General features: G+C 34.6%; 2 protein-coding genes across 2 annotated transcripts; one reads left to right on the top strand and one right to left on the bottom strand.

Annotated features, from left to right (window-relative positions):
• The first annotated feature begins 2,746 nt into the window (after positions 1 to 2,746).
• Positions 2,747 to 6,590, top strand: LOC125190053 (aldehyde dehydrogenase family 2 member C4-like). The gene is made up of 9 exons (XM_048087250.2): positions 2,747 to 2,904; positions 4,163 to 4,305; positions 4,680 to 5,063; positions 5,130 to 5,219; positions 5,305 to 5,478; positions 5,555 to 5,692; positions 5,775 to 5,912; positions 5,997 to 6,058; positions 6,155 to 6,590. The coding sequence occupies exons 1-9, from the start codon at positions 2,814 to 2,816 to the stop codon at positions 6,426 to 6,428; spliced, it is 1,494 nt and encodes a 497-aa protein (XP_047943207.1). The 5' UTR covers positions 2,747 to 2,813; the 3' UTR covers positions 6,429 to 6,590.
• A 780-nt stretch (positions 6,591 to 7,370) lies between these two features.
• On the bottom strand, positions 7,371 to 14,437 carry LOC125188496 (uncharacterized). Its single transcript, XM_048085356.2, has 13 exons — positions 14,273 to 14,437; positions 13,897 to 14,040; positions 11,769 to 11,830; positions 11,498 to 11,585; positions 11,342 to 11,403; positions 11,142 to 11,238; positions 10,571 to 10,987; positions 9,781 to 10,275; positions 9,438 to 9,692; positions 8,602 to 8,682; positions 8,215 to 8,359; positions 8,080 to 8,125; positions 7,371 to 7,966 (listed from the first exon to the last, which is right to left on the bottom strand). The coding sequence occupies exons 2-13, from the start codon at positions 13,990 to 13,992 to the stop codon at positions 7,825 to 7,827; spliced, it is 1,986 nt and encodes a 661-aa protein (XP_047941313.1). The 5' UTR covers positions 13,993 to 14,040; positions 14,273 to 14,437; the 3' UTR covers positions 7,371 to 7,824.
• Between the last annotated feature and the right edge of the window lie 1,622 nt (positions 14,438 to 16,059).

The raw sequence follows: 16,059 nt of genomic DNA, 5'->3' as shown, positions 1-16,059 counted from the left end.
CTTATCTTTTTTCACACATTTTTGCCGTTTTTCAAATATTTGTGAGCCAGAGGTATTTTTTTTCCATTAACTATATCAACTAATATGTGTCATTTAGAAGATAATTGAACGATATTAATTAATTTATTAAATTTTTTTTTGTAATTATGATTTATGTCGATTTCCATTATCATTTTGTTTTTTATTATATATCAGATGAATTATTTAATATGATTTCAAATACTATTTAAACTACACATGTTAGTAAATATACTACTCCGTAAATAGACAATATGCTTCATGAGGTAAAAATTTGAAAAATGTCAAAACTGTCGTAAAATAAAACATGGTAAAAATGGTAAAAAAAAGTGAAATAAGACAAACTTTGTGGGACGGACGGAAATGAAAAAATGGGATAATTTTTGTTTGACGGAGGGATTAATAAAAATCATTGAGAATAGTGAAAATGTGAACTCTATTATCTAGCAACTATTTCTGTAATTTGGTCATAGTTAATTCGAATTTCCAATAAATTAAATATTTTAGGAAACGAAAGAAAACCTCAATCATCAACTGATATTTCAATCGAAACGTGTCGTAAACAAACTCTCATATATGCTATCCTACATCGAGTAATCTACCATTCTTTCTAGTAATCAATATAAATGTTAGCTTACTTTTAAAAAGTTTAAATCTTTGCCTTCCTCTAATAAATACAATAACGAACATCTATATCAAAAGACTAATTAAATAAACGCCGGGCCCCCACATTTGTACATATAAATATAGGTATTTATTAAAAGTTTAAATTATCTTAAAAACATTAACTGACTATAATGAAGTAGATAGGTAAAACTTTAATCAATATTGACTATCATCAAATTGAATCCCACAATCTTAGAATGAAATGTTTTAAAGATTATCCTCCATTGCCCATTGACTCGTGAAGCATTTTGTCTACTTAATAGGAAAACATTAGAAAATTAAAAACGTTGATATTAAGCTTTAATATAAGCAAAAATATCTTCTTTAGCAAGTAATCCAAATATATAAGAATATGGTTAGTTGGTTAAAATAATTAGGAAATGGCGGATAATAAAGGGGGAAATGCAATTTTGCTCACACCACACTTACGGCGATAAATAGGCTGTCCCACGCTGACATACTTGTATTGTACTTGGCTCAATTATTCCAAAATGGTTAATGTTTGTACCTAGTCTCAAAGTTTATGTTTATTGTGATACAATCATTAAATTTTGCAATTACTCCAACTAATCTTAATTTCTTACAATTTTTTAGTTGAGATTTTATTTTATTTGAATTTGGTACATTTGTTATTTTTTTTTTTTAAAGATATCTCCAATTTTGATGGTTTATACTTTGCACCAAATGTACACATATAACTATGTAAGAATATTTTTATTTATAATGTTCATTATTAATATACACATTTTAATGGTGATTATTAAACGTGTGATTGATATGTATATATACACGTGTTTTATTGTGTATTTTAAGAAATTATCGAACTAGTTTATTTATTTATCAATACAATCAGCAGAATAAATTTGATTCAATAAAGGTAATTATGTACAATGATAAAATCTCAATAAGAAATAGGCACAAGTCCATTTGCTATTTATCCAAACGACACTGCAGAGCTATTAAATAAGTATAGACAATAATAACCGTGAAAATAATTTAATGCACCTTTACCCAAATCATATCCGTAAGTGTACAACCATTCATAGTCAATGGAGTAGTTTTTTAATACATTTCGATTCATTTATAAAAATTAATCTCTTTGTAGTTTTAATAATCGAAGTAAAGGCCAAATGTGGTCCCTAACATATAATCATTTTATCAATTTGGTCCTTAACATTATGATTTTGATTATTTGGTCTCTCACAAATAAACTCGGACCCGAATCGATCCTCACTTAACAGAACCGTCAAAAAATAGACGGTGATTGCAATTTGACTATATTAAATTACTAATGGTAATTAATTATATCTAATTATAATTCTTAATTCCTATTAAATTACAAATTATTCATTTCATTTTGCAATTGATACTATATTTTTTCCAATTTTGCTAATAGGAAAAACATTATAATTAGGTATAATTAATTACCATTAGTAATTTAATATAGTCAAATTGCGGTCATCGTCTATTTTTTGTCGATTCTGTTAAGTGAGGACCGATTCGGGTCCGAGTTTATTTGTGAGGGACCAAATAATAAAAAAGATAATTTTAAAGACCAAATTGATAAAACGGTCATATATTAAGGACCACATTTGACCTTTTACTCTAATAGTCGACTTACCATTCACTTTTACTTTCTTTCTATTTCATTTATTAAATTTCAATAATTTTTTCTTTTTCATTTATCAATTCAAACTTGTGATCTACCTTGTTTTTAATATAAGATATTATCGAAATTTGTGTTAAATACGTTTCGGATGAAAAGAGTCGTATTTATTTTTTGTGATATTCAATAATAATAGAATCATTACCATTTTTAAGAAAAATTAACGCATTTTCTATGTTTCTTTCCATTTATTTTCTATTCATGATTTAGTATTACTCCACTTTGTTATGTCTCCTATACTATATTTGTTATCTCTTCACTTAAAAAATGTCAATATTAAATAGGAATGGAGAGAGTATTAGTTACTCCACTTATTAATTAATATGACACAAATTAAATCACCCAAATTTATTAAAATTTAACCAAATCCTTATATCTAGTGCTGGTGCTGACAAACTCTCTCTCTCTCTCTCTCTTCTCTTATTTAAAGAGAGAAGAGGTACTGCATCTTGACAGAGAAGCAATGGCGACGCAAAATGGGAGTTTGGAGTGTTTACCCAAAATCAAGTTTACTCAGCTTTTCATCGACGGCCAATTCGTCGACGCTCTCTCAGGTATATTCATTTCCATATATACATCTTAATTGATGAATGATTTTGATGGATTTTCATTCATATACATTGATTTTTCATTCAATACGTGTGTCCCATTTCAAAATCTGAGAGTAATGTTATTATACTCCTCATCTTTGATAATTCTTCTAGTAAATTACTAAGAAGGTTAAATTTCTATATTTCTTTTGTATGTGTAACGGAGGCACTTTTGTATTTTGATCGACGTTTGAATGGTGGTTTTGATCGTATGGTTTGAAACAAATATATACTTTTTTATGTACTAAAATATTAAAATTATGGAGAAACACATGTAGAGTGTTGAGCTTAAATTTCTCATAAAATATTTTGTCACTTTTCTTTGTTGATATATTTTCAGAGAAAAATGAGTAAAAAGGGGAGAACAAGTAGAATTAAATGTAGTTGGTCTTGACAAAAAGAGTTGACTTCCTGAGAAATTAAGTCTAGCTTGGTATCTACATCCTTCTTTTTTAATTTTTTTTTAAAAAAAGAGTGAAAATATGGAACTTTTTGTTTGGCTTAAAACATTTCGGCGAATCTTTCACAAAATCTAATGAATAATATTACTCCACTAGTGGATTTGAACCACCAAATTTGTGTGAATTGAAGCTTTTATAATCGATAGGACAAAATAGCAAAATGTATGAATATATGAAGAAAGATTCCCTTTCAGTTTGTCGCTATATAATCATTGGAAAAATAGCCCATTTTCAGCACTAGTTTTTTATTGAAACGAAAGACGCCCAGTTTGCCGCTTTATAATTGTTCGGTATAATTATAAATAATCAATATATAATTTTCTGTACTACTATTACTTTTTAGTTTTTTTTAAGAAACAATAGATGTCTTTTATATTTTAAACGCTTTATATATGTTATATTTGTCCATTAGTATAATTTTATTCGGATAATATCGTAATAATATGATTATACTACTACATATTTTATGTGAGCAATTACGAGCATCATTTTCGTTTGATTTACTTTATCTGTTTTGTGTTTACGTTTAAAAAATTAAAACTAATTTTGTTACTTTATTAAATTATTAGAATATAAAGAAAATGAACAAAATTAAGTTTTGATTATTAAGTAATTTGTTTAATTAATTGTGACGATAATAATTATTGAGGTATTAAAGTATAAAACAAAACAAATACTCCTATTAATTAATGTAGGTTAAAGGAGAGTGATACTCATGAATGATGTTCATATATATAGTCCATATTTTTCCAAAAAAACAGGGAAAAAATTTGAGACAATAGATCCAAGAAATGAAGAAGTAATAGCAGAAATAGCAGAAGGGGACAAGGATGATGTTGATTTGGCTGTCAAAGCAGCTCGTCGTGCTTTCGATAATGGTCCATGGCCTCGTTTCCCTGCTTCTGTAAGCTCACTTCTCATTACTTTTTATTACTATTATTATTATTAGTTCCATTTTAGCCTTCACATTTTACTATGATGATTGATGCAGGTGCTATTTTTTCTGTTATTAATATTTTCAAATATTTTCAAAAAACATCTTTAATCGTACTAAGTTGACGCAGATGAAAACCAATTGTGAGAAATTTGAGAATTAGGAAAGAGTTGAAATTAGAAAAGGAAAGGAAAAGATTGATTTTAGAAATAAAGATGAAAATGTTAGAATTGAGGGTAAATTAAAAGAAAATTATCAAAGTGTGTTACATAAATATGTTTTATGATAGGTTAATGTATAATGATTTTATTTTGTAAGCGAGAATAAAATATATATGTATGCAGGAAAGAAGAAGAAGAATGCTAAAGTTTGCGGATTTGATAAACCAAAACGTGGAAGAACTGGCAGCATTAGAAGCTCAAGACGCCGGAAAGATATACAACCTCGTGAAGCTCGCCGAGATCCCTTCGGCCGCCGAGAAGCTCCGCTACTACGCTGGCGCAGCCGACAAGATTCACGGATCCACACTGAAGATGTCCGGCCAGTTTCACGGCTATACGCTGCTTGAACCGGTAGGCGTAGTGGGCCTCATCATCCCCTGGAATTTCCCCTCCCACATGTTCATGATGAAGGCCGCGCCAGCCCTGGCCGCCGGCTGCACCATGGTCATCAAGCCCGCCGAGCAGACCCCTCTCTCCGCCCTCTTCCTCGCCCACTTGTCCAAGCTGGTATCATTTCTTCACTTCAAAATTTATATAATAGACACATTTGTCACGTTCGTTGATATTCTGCAGGCTGGCATCCCAGACGGCGTGCTCAATGTGGTGACCGGCTATGGCCACTCTGCTGGGGCTGCAATAACCTCCCATATGGATGTAGACAAGGTCATCTATGCATGCATTCATTAAGTGTGACATTATTTTTTTTACTATATAGTCCTTACCAAAATATATTTCTGTATCCGTCCAGGTTAGTTTCACTGGGTCTACGGAAGTAGGGCGTCTGGTGATGCAGGCGGCGGCCACTAGCAACCTAAAACCCGTGACGTTAGAACTTGGAGGAAAGTCGCCTTTCATCATTTTCGACGACGTTGATGTCGATAAAGTTGCGGATATTTCTCTAAGTGCCATTCTGTACAACAAGGTTGATTTCATTCCTAATTTCATTTCATGCCATGTGAATTTCCCGCCTAATTGATTAACAATCTGTTTTTAATCAGGGGGAACTATGCGTTGCTGGTTCTCGTGTTTTTGTTCAAGAAGGAATATACGATAAGTTTATAGCTACGGTGTTGGAGAGGCTCAATTCTTGGGTGGTCGGAGATCCTTTTGATCCAAATGTTCGTCAAGGCCCACAAGTATGATCACATTCCCACCTATTTCTATTTCAAAATTTAAGGTTTTTATTTTATTTGAGTGTTTGAATATATGTATATATAGGTGAATAAAAAGCAATACAATCGAATTCTTTCATACATTGAGATAGGGAAGAAAGAGGGCGCCACTTTGTTAACAGGTGGGAAGCCTCTGGGCAACAAAGGCTACTACATTGAGCCTACTATTTTCACTGATGTAACAGTAAGTATTCCAAATTTAAATTAGTACTATTTCACATCTCAAATATGTTATAATTATAGTAACTAATGTATTTGGATCTTTTAGGATGAGATGACAATAGCAAGGGAGGAGATATTTGGACCTGTGATGTCAATTATGAAATTCAAGTAAGTAGTAGTATCTGTATTGTGGGATTAAATATATACAAGTGAGAGTGAGATTGAGAGTGAGATTGAGATTGATTAATGAGATAATATAAGCAGGACGGTTGAGGAGGCGATCAAGAGAGGTAACGCGAGTCAGTATGGACTGGCAGCGGGAGTGATGACGAACGATTTGAACATTGCAAACACAGTATCTAGGTCGATTCGTGCGGGGATTGTGTGGATAAACTGCTACATGGTATTCAATGATGATCTCCCGTTTGGAGGTTTTAAGATGAGCGGCTTTGGCAAGGATTCGGGGATGGAGTGTCTCCATGGCTTCCTTCAAGTAAAGTCGATCGCCATGCCTATTCACAACTCTCCTTGGCTCTAATCATCCATACACTGCTATGTGTTTCTAAACTCTACCATTCTACATGGAATGTTGCCAAATTATTCCTAGCTTTATGCTAATAAATAATTCACATACAAACATGGTAACCTTTATGCAACAACTATTTGGCAAATTATTCAGTCATGTTGAGTTTTTCTTGTTTTCCTCTGTTTTTAGAAAAGTTGGACTGTTTTTCTTGGAAGAGCCTATGGTACAAAGTTGAGAGAGTGAAAATGTAAAAAGAAGTACGGGGTGAAGTGGAGAGGTAAATTCTTGAATATTTATGTAGATGGTGGGGTGAGTGTCTTGACTCTCGAGTACTCTGTTGATATATACTCCCTCTATCCGCGATAGGAGTCCACTTTTCCATTTTGCGTTCATAGTTTTGTTAGATTTGTATTTAAAGTCTATAGATATAATTTTATATTGAAGTTTGGAATTACGGAATAAACACAAATTTTGGTCTAAAAGTTCTCAAAACTTGATGATTTGGTTTTTGGTGTTGAGACATGCTAATACTATTCTACTTATTGATGATTGTTCTTTACTTTAAGGTAAGTGGCCTAATTTTCTAAAATTAACTATCTAGTTTGTGGAGTTAAAAATTTGAGGGAGAGTGATATGAAACCACACATTACAAAGAGATTACTAAAGGAAAATTGCCTAAAGCCTAAAATGATCCGACTCAAATAATAGTTTAGAGTTTAGACATAGTGGTAAAATTTCAGGCTCTGTTGTTAAGCTCCAAATAAATAGACTTCTGAATTGCTCATATACATGATACATCGCTGTGTGATAATTAGTTTTTGTGCCTAAACACAAGTTGATTTGAGTCATTTGACTAAATTACACTCTACTTGGAGATTGCGCACATAATTATACGCGAGGGAGAGATAGAGCCAAACCAATATACTAAAATTTACCAAGATATACAACAAAAGATAACAAAACCACCATATGCAGTTTTATTTTACCAAAGAATATGAATATCAATGATTCAGGCAAATAATATTAGAATGTAACCTACAAACTGGCGATACGTTTTCTTTCACTACATAAATTTCAACAAAATAACAAGACTAGAAAACTTAAATTATAATACACATCCGGAGAGAAGGTGGCATCACTCACTATATGCCATAGTCGCGGCTTCACACATTACCTATGTCGGAATGTACACGATCCCATTCCCCTGACTCCCAATAGCATAGATTCTTGTTGAGTTCCACCCCAACAAAAAATGTCCAAGTCTAAATGCAGCACACTTCACTTTCACTATTTCGTCTACAATATGTTGAAATGATGCAACAACATGGTGCTCTTACAAAACCGGTTTTTTTCTTCTTTTTTCTCTCTCTTCTGTTTTCATAATATAGAAATCTATGTTACCTCAATCTCAGCCAAATGGGTTTCCACTGTGGGTACTGAAGTTACTAGAAGCTGGATGAGCTGCTGGGTGTAGTCCACCTGCCTGAGGATTTGGATTAAGAGAAGCAAAAGCAGAGTCCTCGAGCCCAAAACCAGGAAATCCTTGTGGCCTAGAATAGTTCGATCAGTTCCATGAGTATGTCAGTGTCTAATTATGCGAGAGAGAAAAGATACATTCGTGATAATTTTTAATTGAAGCAATCGTAGGCTAAAACGGTATTACCTTGGTGCCATGCTGCCACCGGCTATTTCATGTCCCATGAATGCACCTGGTTCATAGACATCAGTAAGTACATAAAAATATTATGCAACCGTGCTGTTGCAATAAAACTTTACAGGAATATATATGATCGTATACTTGTAGGATTTGTCGGTGCAAATGATGGCGCTTGAGCAAGCATAGAGGGACGATACGGAGAAGCTCCATAATTCGGAGTATGCAATAGACCAGACGGGGCAGCGGTATTTGGTAAAGCACCTTGTAAGGATGCCATAGAAGGAAACTGCATCACAATCATAAATCAACTTCGCAATCAGCACGAGAATAAAACCAAACTTACTCAACATACTGTTTTATTCTGTTCAGAAACTTCAAAACATAAAAGGGAGGGCATATAATCTATAATCTATTTGCCAAACTCATGTCAGGTGACTTTCCTCAAACAAATAAACAAGCTGCTGACTAATATCGTTACTGAAACAGACAATAGAGAAAAATCAGTCTAAGCCATGACAGTAAACTCACTGTTGATGCTTGTACTGGAGAAGGCTCGTTAACATCAAAAGGATTGGTTGATGTTGGCATTGACGGGTAATTTGCTACAGCCTTCAAACAGAAAAGTCAAATGTCACATGAGATTAATGAACAATGATGTTGGCAAGAGTAAAATAGAACACACACTTCACACTTTGCCTCCCTAAGTTCATCTAGCATTCCCAGTTCAAAATATAAGAGTGGTCACTGAAACTCATTTAATAAGTGAAGTCTGCCCTCATCTTATATGAGTAAATATTGCCAGCCAATGAGTATTTAACCATGAGTAAGTATATAAGCCTCAGTTCTATAAATGATTTGTTATTGTAGAAATTTAGTTTATATTGTGCAAACACAAGTATGCAGTATCCTCCTACTAATTTTTGTACCTTATTCTGTCTACAGCCATTAAGCACCATTGCATGAAATAAGGCTGGAAGCCAAGTTCAAAATAGTTAGGAGAATTCCATTTTTTTCTATCGAATAGGTATCAATCCATAACTGTAAAAGCATTCCTAACCTTCGAGCATATGGACTTTTGTGAAAACACATCATTTTTATGTCAAAACCAGACCAGTTATTAATTGTTAACTGGCCACCCTTTTTGCCATTGCCTTTGTGCTATTATATTTTTAAGTCATTGTATAATTTATTTGTATCTTATTGCAACAACGGAAGAAAAAAAGAAAAAGGCAGGCTGTTTCAAATCAAGAGTATTAATCAACCCAAAATTCTGAGACAAGAGTCAATTGACTAAGCCGAAAATGCAGAACAAATTCAGAGGTTTACTTGAAAAGCAAAAGGATAAAACTTGGAGTTTAGGTTACCATGGGCGTATTGTAATGCATTGGGACCCTGGCAACATAGGAGGCACCAGGATACCACCCTGGTACTGGAGGTGGATTATAAGAGTAATTCATCGAAAATAGGTCCTCCGGGAGTGCATTTCTTCCACTATGTTTTGGATCAGATGTAGATTCTCCGGTAGCAGGCGCAGGAGAAGAAGCCATTTCAGCTTGACCAAGTTGTGCAATAGAAGCACCAGGAGGTCCATAGGCATTTTGCGTAGGTGGATTCCATGGCTGTTGGAGTTCCAGGGAGTGATTAATTACTCCCTGAGAAACACAAAATATAGAAAGGAAGTACAATATCAGGCACAGGGCCGCATACCTTGTTGAGTGAAGAACCACCAGAAAGAGGCTGTTGAATACCACCAGGGAACAGAGGTGGTTGTTGAGGATTCATCGTAGGCCACTGTCCTCCAGTGGGAGCATTTATAGGTGCAGAGCCAAAGGGTGATACAGAAGCACCACCAGTGGGAATAACAGATGGTGGAGTAGTATCTCCGAAGGATGGTCCAAACGATGAGCCTTGTATACCAGTGGAACTGAAAGAAGATGATGTTCCTGGAGGGGCAAAGGGACCAGATGAGGACGCAGGAACTGACAACCCAGAAAGTAGTGATTCCAGAGAGTTTGAAGCTGGAGTTGTTGTTTTGACATCGGGCAGAGAATCAAAATTCGCCCAGTCATTACTGCTAGGTTGTTGGACAGCAACTGTGGGAGGTGGTTCAGGAACGGCATCAAAATCAATAAATGAAGTCTCCACTTTTATCTCAGATGGATTCGCATCTGATGATGCCAAGCTACTGGAGGACGCAGTTCTCTGCAAGAGAAGTATTTGCGACTTATATTATTTAATTATTTGATGAGAATATTTACTCGAGTATAGCAATACCAAGGTGCCTCACTAGCTTATTAAATAGATGCTGTTTTGCATGACAAGTCACAAGACACGTAAAACTCTGAAAATTTTACAATGGAAAAACAAGGCTTTGTTGCAGCAGCTGATAAATGAGAAGATATGGCCAAATGAATATGTTCTGCTTCATTGTTACTGTTTTTTTTTTTTGGGGGGGGGGACACATAACAAAACACATCTTAGAAGAGAAACTTCACACCTGTGTAGGAGGTCGACCATCATTTGACTTTCCACCAGTGGCTTTCGGAGGTTCAATAACTCGAAGTGGAGATACGTTATCTCCTAATATATCTCTAACAGGACGAACCACAGGAGGACTGGATATATCGGAATCCTTTGGATGATCAGGGGACCTAATTTCAAGCTTAGAGCCTTCATCAGAAGACCTCCTGCCATTCCCAAATCTATCCTCTCGTCTCCAATCATTAACTACTTCTCGGGCAGGACTTTTTCTAAAATCACCACTTCGCTTACTGTCTTGATCATATGCTGGACTTCTTCCACCCGAACTAGATCTATCACTATAGCGACGCTCAAAGGAATCATCATAAGGAGGACTCCGACTACCCTGATAGTTGTCGACCCTCCTATTTCCACTGAAATCATCAGTTTCTCCCTGCATAAAGGCAAAGAATAACAAGGTTGTGAACCATCTTTCTGAATCTGTGATACTCTGAGATGCCCTAAAAGAGTTTATACGAGCATGTGCCACTAAGTAAGCAACTATCATAATAATGGAGACTTTATACTGAAAAGGGATATAAATATACCATCTTTGCCCTTGGAGGTTTTTCCACATTCTTCTCACCGGTAAATCTTCTGTCTACATAGACATGCTTGATGAAATCACGTAGTCTGTCTATATTGCTGAAAGCAAAACACATACTATCAGAATATTCAAACCAATAAAAAATTAAAAGATTTCCAGTGTAGAATTCTATAGCATCATGTTTCTTAGTGTTACTGTTACCTGCCATCGGGGAGAGAATTACGCTGAGTATCCCATTCCTTCAAATAAATTTCTCTACCACTCTACCAGGACAAAAAATGATTTGAGCATGAGTACTAAAACATGCTTGAACAAAAGAAAGAACTGTGAGATCTACAGGGAAACAGATTCTAGTACCGCATTTCCTCCCCCTTGAAGTGCACTAACTTCTTGTGGAGTAAATTTAGCCATAGATACTGACTTCACTCTGTGCGTGAACTCCCGACTGAAAGTAGTTTTAAAAGCAATAAGTGAACAGAAATATCAGTGCTTCCAAATCCTAGAAGGTTGTTACGTAATACAATATGTACTATTTTGAAAATGACGAGCAAGATCTGGGACTGAAATAGAGATTGCAAGAGCAAATATTCGTCCACAAAAATCTTCTCTGCAACTCAAAATGACTTACTGTATCCCACTGCAGGTTGTACACACAAATGTCCAGAAGCTGGTACATGCATATTGGGGTCCCTAATAGGAAGCAATGAAACAGTTAAACACATCTCTTGAAAAAACTTGTCATTTGAGCATGAAATAGCAGGCAAAGCAAAGTTGATAAAAAATATCTAAAATCCGAAACTGTTAGCCTTCGCAAAATGAAAAGGACAATATTTAATTATCAAACTAATCTCAAGCGTGTGAGCAGTGATTATAAAATAAAAACATGCTACAGAGACCAATAACATAAGGAAGTATGAGTACACTAATCTCAAGTGCATGAAAAGTGATTAAGAATTAGTACTAACATGCTATGGAGACTATGAACTTAGGGGAGCATGAGTACCTTCTCCAATATAAAACCATGCATTAACACTATCTTTTGGTTATAACCCCTACATTGAGCCTTTGTTAAAGAAGTTTTGCTGAAATCCTAATAAATACAAAGTTTTGCATCTGCTCCTAGTAACTGAGTTTGATACTTCCATAACTGCTGATCAAGCATCCAATCATAAAAGAGGACTAATCTACCATGAATGAAAGTTGACATCCATAAGTAGGACACCATTTCATTATCAGTAATGCATTAACATCCAACAAAATATATTAAACCCATATAATCTACTTTATAAAACTGTCATGTGCCAGATGTAACTCAAATCATGATATATCATGTAGAAAGAAAGTTACACTACTGCCTCATCATAATTACAGATCCTGAACTATAAAAATGGGAAAATTCCATGCTTAACAGAGGTTAAGACCCACATAAAATGTTCAAGATACTTGATGTTCATGACCCAAGGCACCCTCCTGTGAGCATGCATTTTGGTTTCAGATAAAGAGTTTCTAGTATTATAACATAAAGAAAAATTTTAGCAGCCAAAATTAATCAGTTTACCTTCTATGCAAAATTAATCAGTTGACCTTTTAATTTTTATGCAAGACACTCAAACAACATACTGAAGTTACGTAGAGATGTTTATGTGATTTATTCAACTCTTGATACCAATGCCTATGAGTTTCAATTCAGCTGAATAAGCTTTCTATCTCTTTAGTTATTTGTTAACTCCTGACCAAAGCAACTTTAAATCATTGCAAATAGATTTCACATTTAAATGTTAGGGCATTTTTTCTCTTCCCTTTATGTGGTACAGTAATTTCTTTAATTTTAGGTTGAAATAATGGTATAAGTAAATTTGCAAATTGCAGCGCATACATATATGTTTCAGTTGGATTCAAGAAAACAAGAGAATCAACCATAACTGCATCGCTGGTACTCAGCATGATGATATTTATATTAATTCCTTAGGGTTCTGTTCCGGTCATGAATATTTAACAGGAACATATCTTTAGTTAGCTTGGGAAACAGGAGTGACAATTGTACCAATTCTCTTCACTTAGAAACACATCAGATAAGAAATTGAAACTTTCTAAAATATAGGAGATTCTCAAGCAGATTAATCATTAATGTCATGGTTTAACTGTCCAGTGTGTTCATATGATACATAGTTGTAGATGATCACAGGTTCTCAAACTACAACTAGAATGACCAAGTTCAATGAAATTAATTAACAGACACAACACTACTATCCAGGTACAGTTTTTGGAACTGGTGAGATACTCTAACACCACTACAAAGGATCATCAATATTTCAGGATGTGGTGGAAGTCCCTTTTTAACAAGGTATTATGACAGCAATGCACATTTTGCACTAGTCTGCAAACCCCAAAGACAAGAGAATACCAGCCTATTTTATTGATCAATGCGGACATCACATTTCCAATAATTAAGCATTGTATGTTCAGATAAAAGTTCAATTCTTGAACTTCAAACACCACGCTAGAAGAGCTCACATGACAAACTCCCAAGTTCCCTTATTACCATTGCAGTTAGCCCTATACCACGAAACGTGAGATTAAGCTCTATGGTTCCCCAATTCCTAATGCGCCATTATGAAAGTGATCCAAATAATTCTGACTAAGTGATGCACCATATTGTCAGTGGTATTCAATAGCTGGAGCATATAAAGCCATGGCAACCAAATTATGGCAATTTATTCGACAAAACAGCATCAGGAAGGAATACAGCATAATACCAAGCTGTTGCAGTTAATACACCGGCGATTATCGGGAAGCTTTAGAAGATTCCTTATAATTTTCTCATTCTTCTCGTCCTCCTTCCGGTTAGCCATTTCAATACGAATAGAATAAACCTCAACACTTTTCCCCCAATCCGTTCACTGCATAAAAGCAACTACACGATCAGCCCAAACCGAAAACCACCAAAAAAATCGATAACTAGACTCAGAAACTTCAAACTCTGAGACGATCAGATCTGGTAAATTGAAGTATTCAAAGTTGAATTGCCGGCAAAAAAAAAAAACTGAACAGCGGCAAAATCGAGAGGCTGCAACTTCAGTTTAGTTGATAGCAATAATAATCTAATCGAAGCAGAAAAATGGATGGGCGAACCTGATCGGTGAAGCGCAATTTCATAAATTAGGGAAGGAGGAGAGGACGGATCTCGCGTCTGCCCTATACAGCTCAGCTTTAACAAAGAGTAGAGAGAGAGAGAAAGACAGCGGCCTTTTGCTGTAGAAAACGTAGGAAAAATTGTCGAACGTGAGGAGAGAGAGAGTATTTATTGCGAGGCAGCCCAGTCCAGACATAGAGAGGCTGCTCCGCGTTTTGACTGTGAGAAAACTCAAGTCTAACTTGACTGCTCGTCTAGTGCTGTCACTATGGTTGCACAATGTTACTTCATCACTTTCTCAAAAATAGTCTCTTTAAAAATTTACAAATTTTAATATGAAATTAATAAAATATGAGAAAGATAGAAAATAAAAATTATTAAAGAATTATTAATATAAACTAAGACCAATTTCATAAGATAAAAAAAGATAGAAAATAAAAATTATTAAAGAATTATTAATATAAACTAAGACCAATTTCATAAGATAAAAAAAGATAGAAAATAAAAATTATTAAAGAATTATTAATATAAACTAAGACCAATTTCATAAGATAAAAAAAAATTAAAAAATATAGAAGATGACTAATTATTTTTGGCTATTCAACCTTTTTCCCTATTAGAACATTCAAAATTAGTATATGGAGAAACCATCTTTTAACTATTTAGAGTATCAACTTTTTTCCCTATTAGAACATTCAAAATTAGTATATGCAGAAATCATCTTTTAACTATTTAGAGTATCCACGGCGGTGCTTGCTAGTACGGACGCCGTTCGTGCCTGACTCAACTTTATTTTACCCAAATAATACCCGCAAGTGTACGGGGTTATCGTAACAAACAGCAAACAAAAGTATATTGTATTCCACAGAGACAATTTAGTGTAAACCTAAGTACCACGAACAAATTTCAACTACTATCCAGACGATCCAGATTTTTGGTTTAAAACTAACACTACTAAAAGCATATAAATCAGAGATTAAAAAGAAAAACACTTAAACAAGAGAACAAAGAAGCAAGTTGCAAACAAAGATGAAGAAATATGCAGAATTCAAGGATCCAATGCACAACTCATAGCCTAACCCAACTGACATTCAATTACCATTTAAAGTCTCCAGAATTGTTGAATCAATCACATATATGAATTTAACCATTTCCCAAGGTGAGAAATCCGCAGATTAAGTATAACAATTGAAGTCCCCTTCTAATTCTTAGACTTAACTCCCAACAGATCGATTAGATTAATGAACCCACTCATAATCTCAACTCTCCCGAGTTTTATTGAATTAAGGTGTGAATTATTCCTATTTCCAGATTAATTATTTCACCTTCCGATTAGTCTATGAAACCCTACACTACCAATTGGTGATCAAGCAATTGACAGGAAAAAAGCACAGGAATAAACCAAACAATTACAAGAACTAGATAAAAACGAAATCAATTGGATTAAAACTATGAATTAATGCATCTTCACCAAGAATTCTACCCAAAAGAAGTTTAGCTACTCATATTCATGGAAGAAAACAAGTCTAAACTAAAGAAAACAACGGAAAACATGATACGGAGTACAATTGGCGGAGGAATTGAAGCTTGAATCTTCAATCTTCTTCCAAGAGTGCTTGAGAGAGATGGGTTGTGTGTTTCACGGCGGTAGAGAATGAGTAGAGTTGCCCTAGCTTTTGTTTCTTATTCCCCTCTTTAAAAAAAATCACGTTTCACTTCAGAAAATCGCCAGAAATACGTACCCGGCCGGGTGGATTTATTGTACTGGAAAATCACCCGGCCGGGT

The sequence above is a fragment of the Salvia hispanica genome, chromosome 5, assembly GCF_029641045.1.
Source record: "Salvia hispanica isolate PSC_SH4W2 chromosome 5, Shi_PSC_v1, whole genome shotgun sequence".
NCBI lineage: Eukaryota > Viridiplantae > Streptophyta > Magnoliopsida > Lamiales > Lamiaceae > Salvia > Salvia hispanica.
The sequence above is the reverse complement of the archived record's forward strand: the minus strand, read 5'-3'. Positions and strand labels throughout refer to the sequence as shown.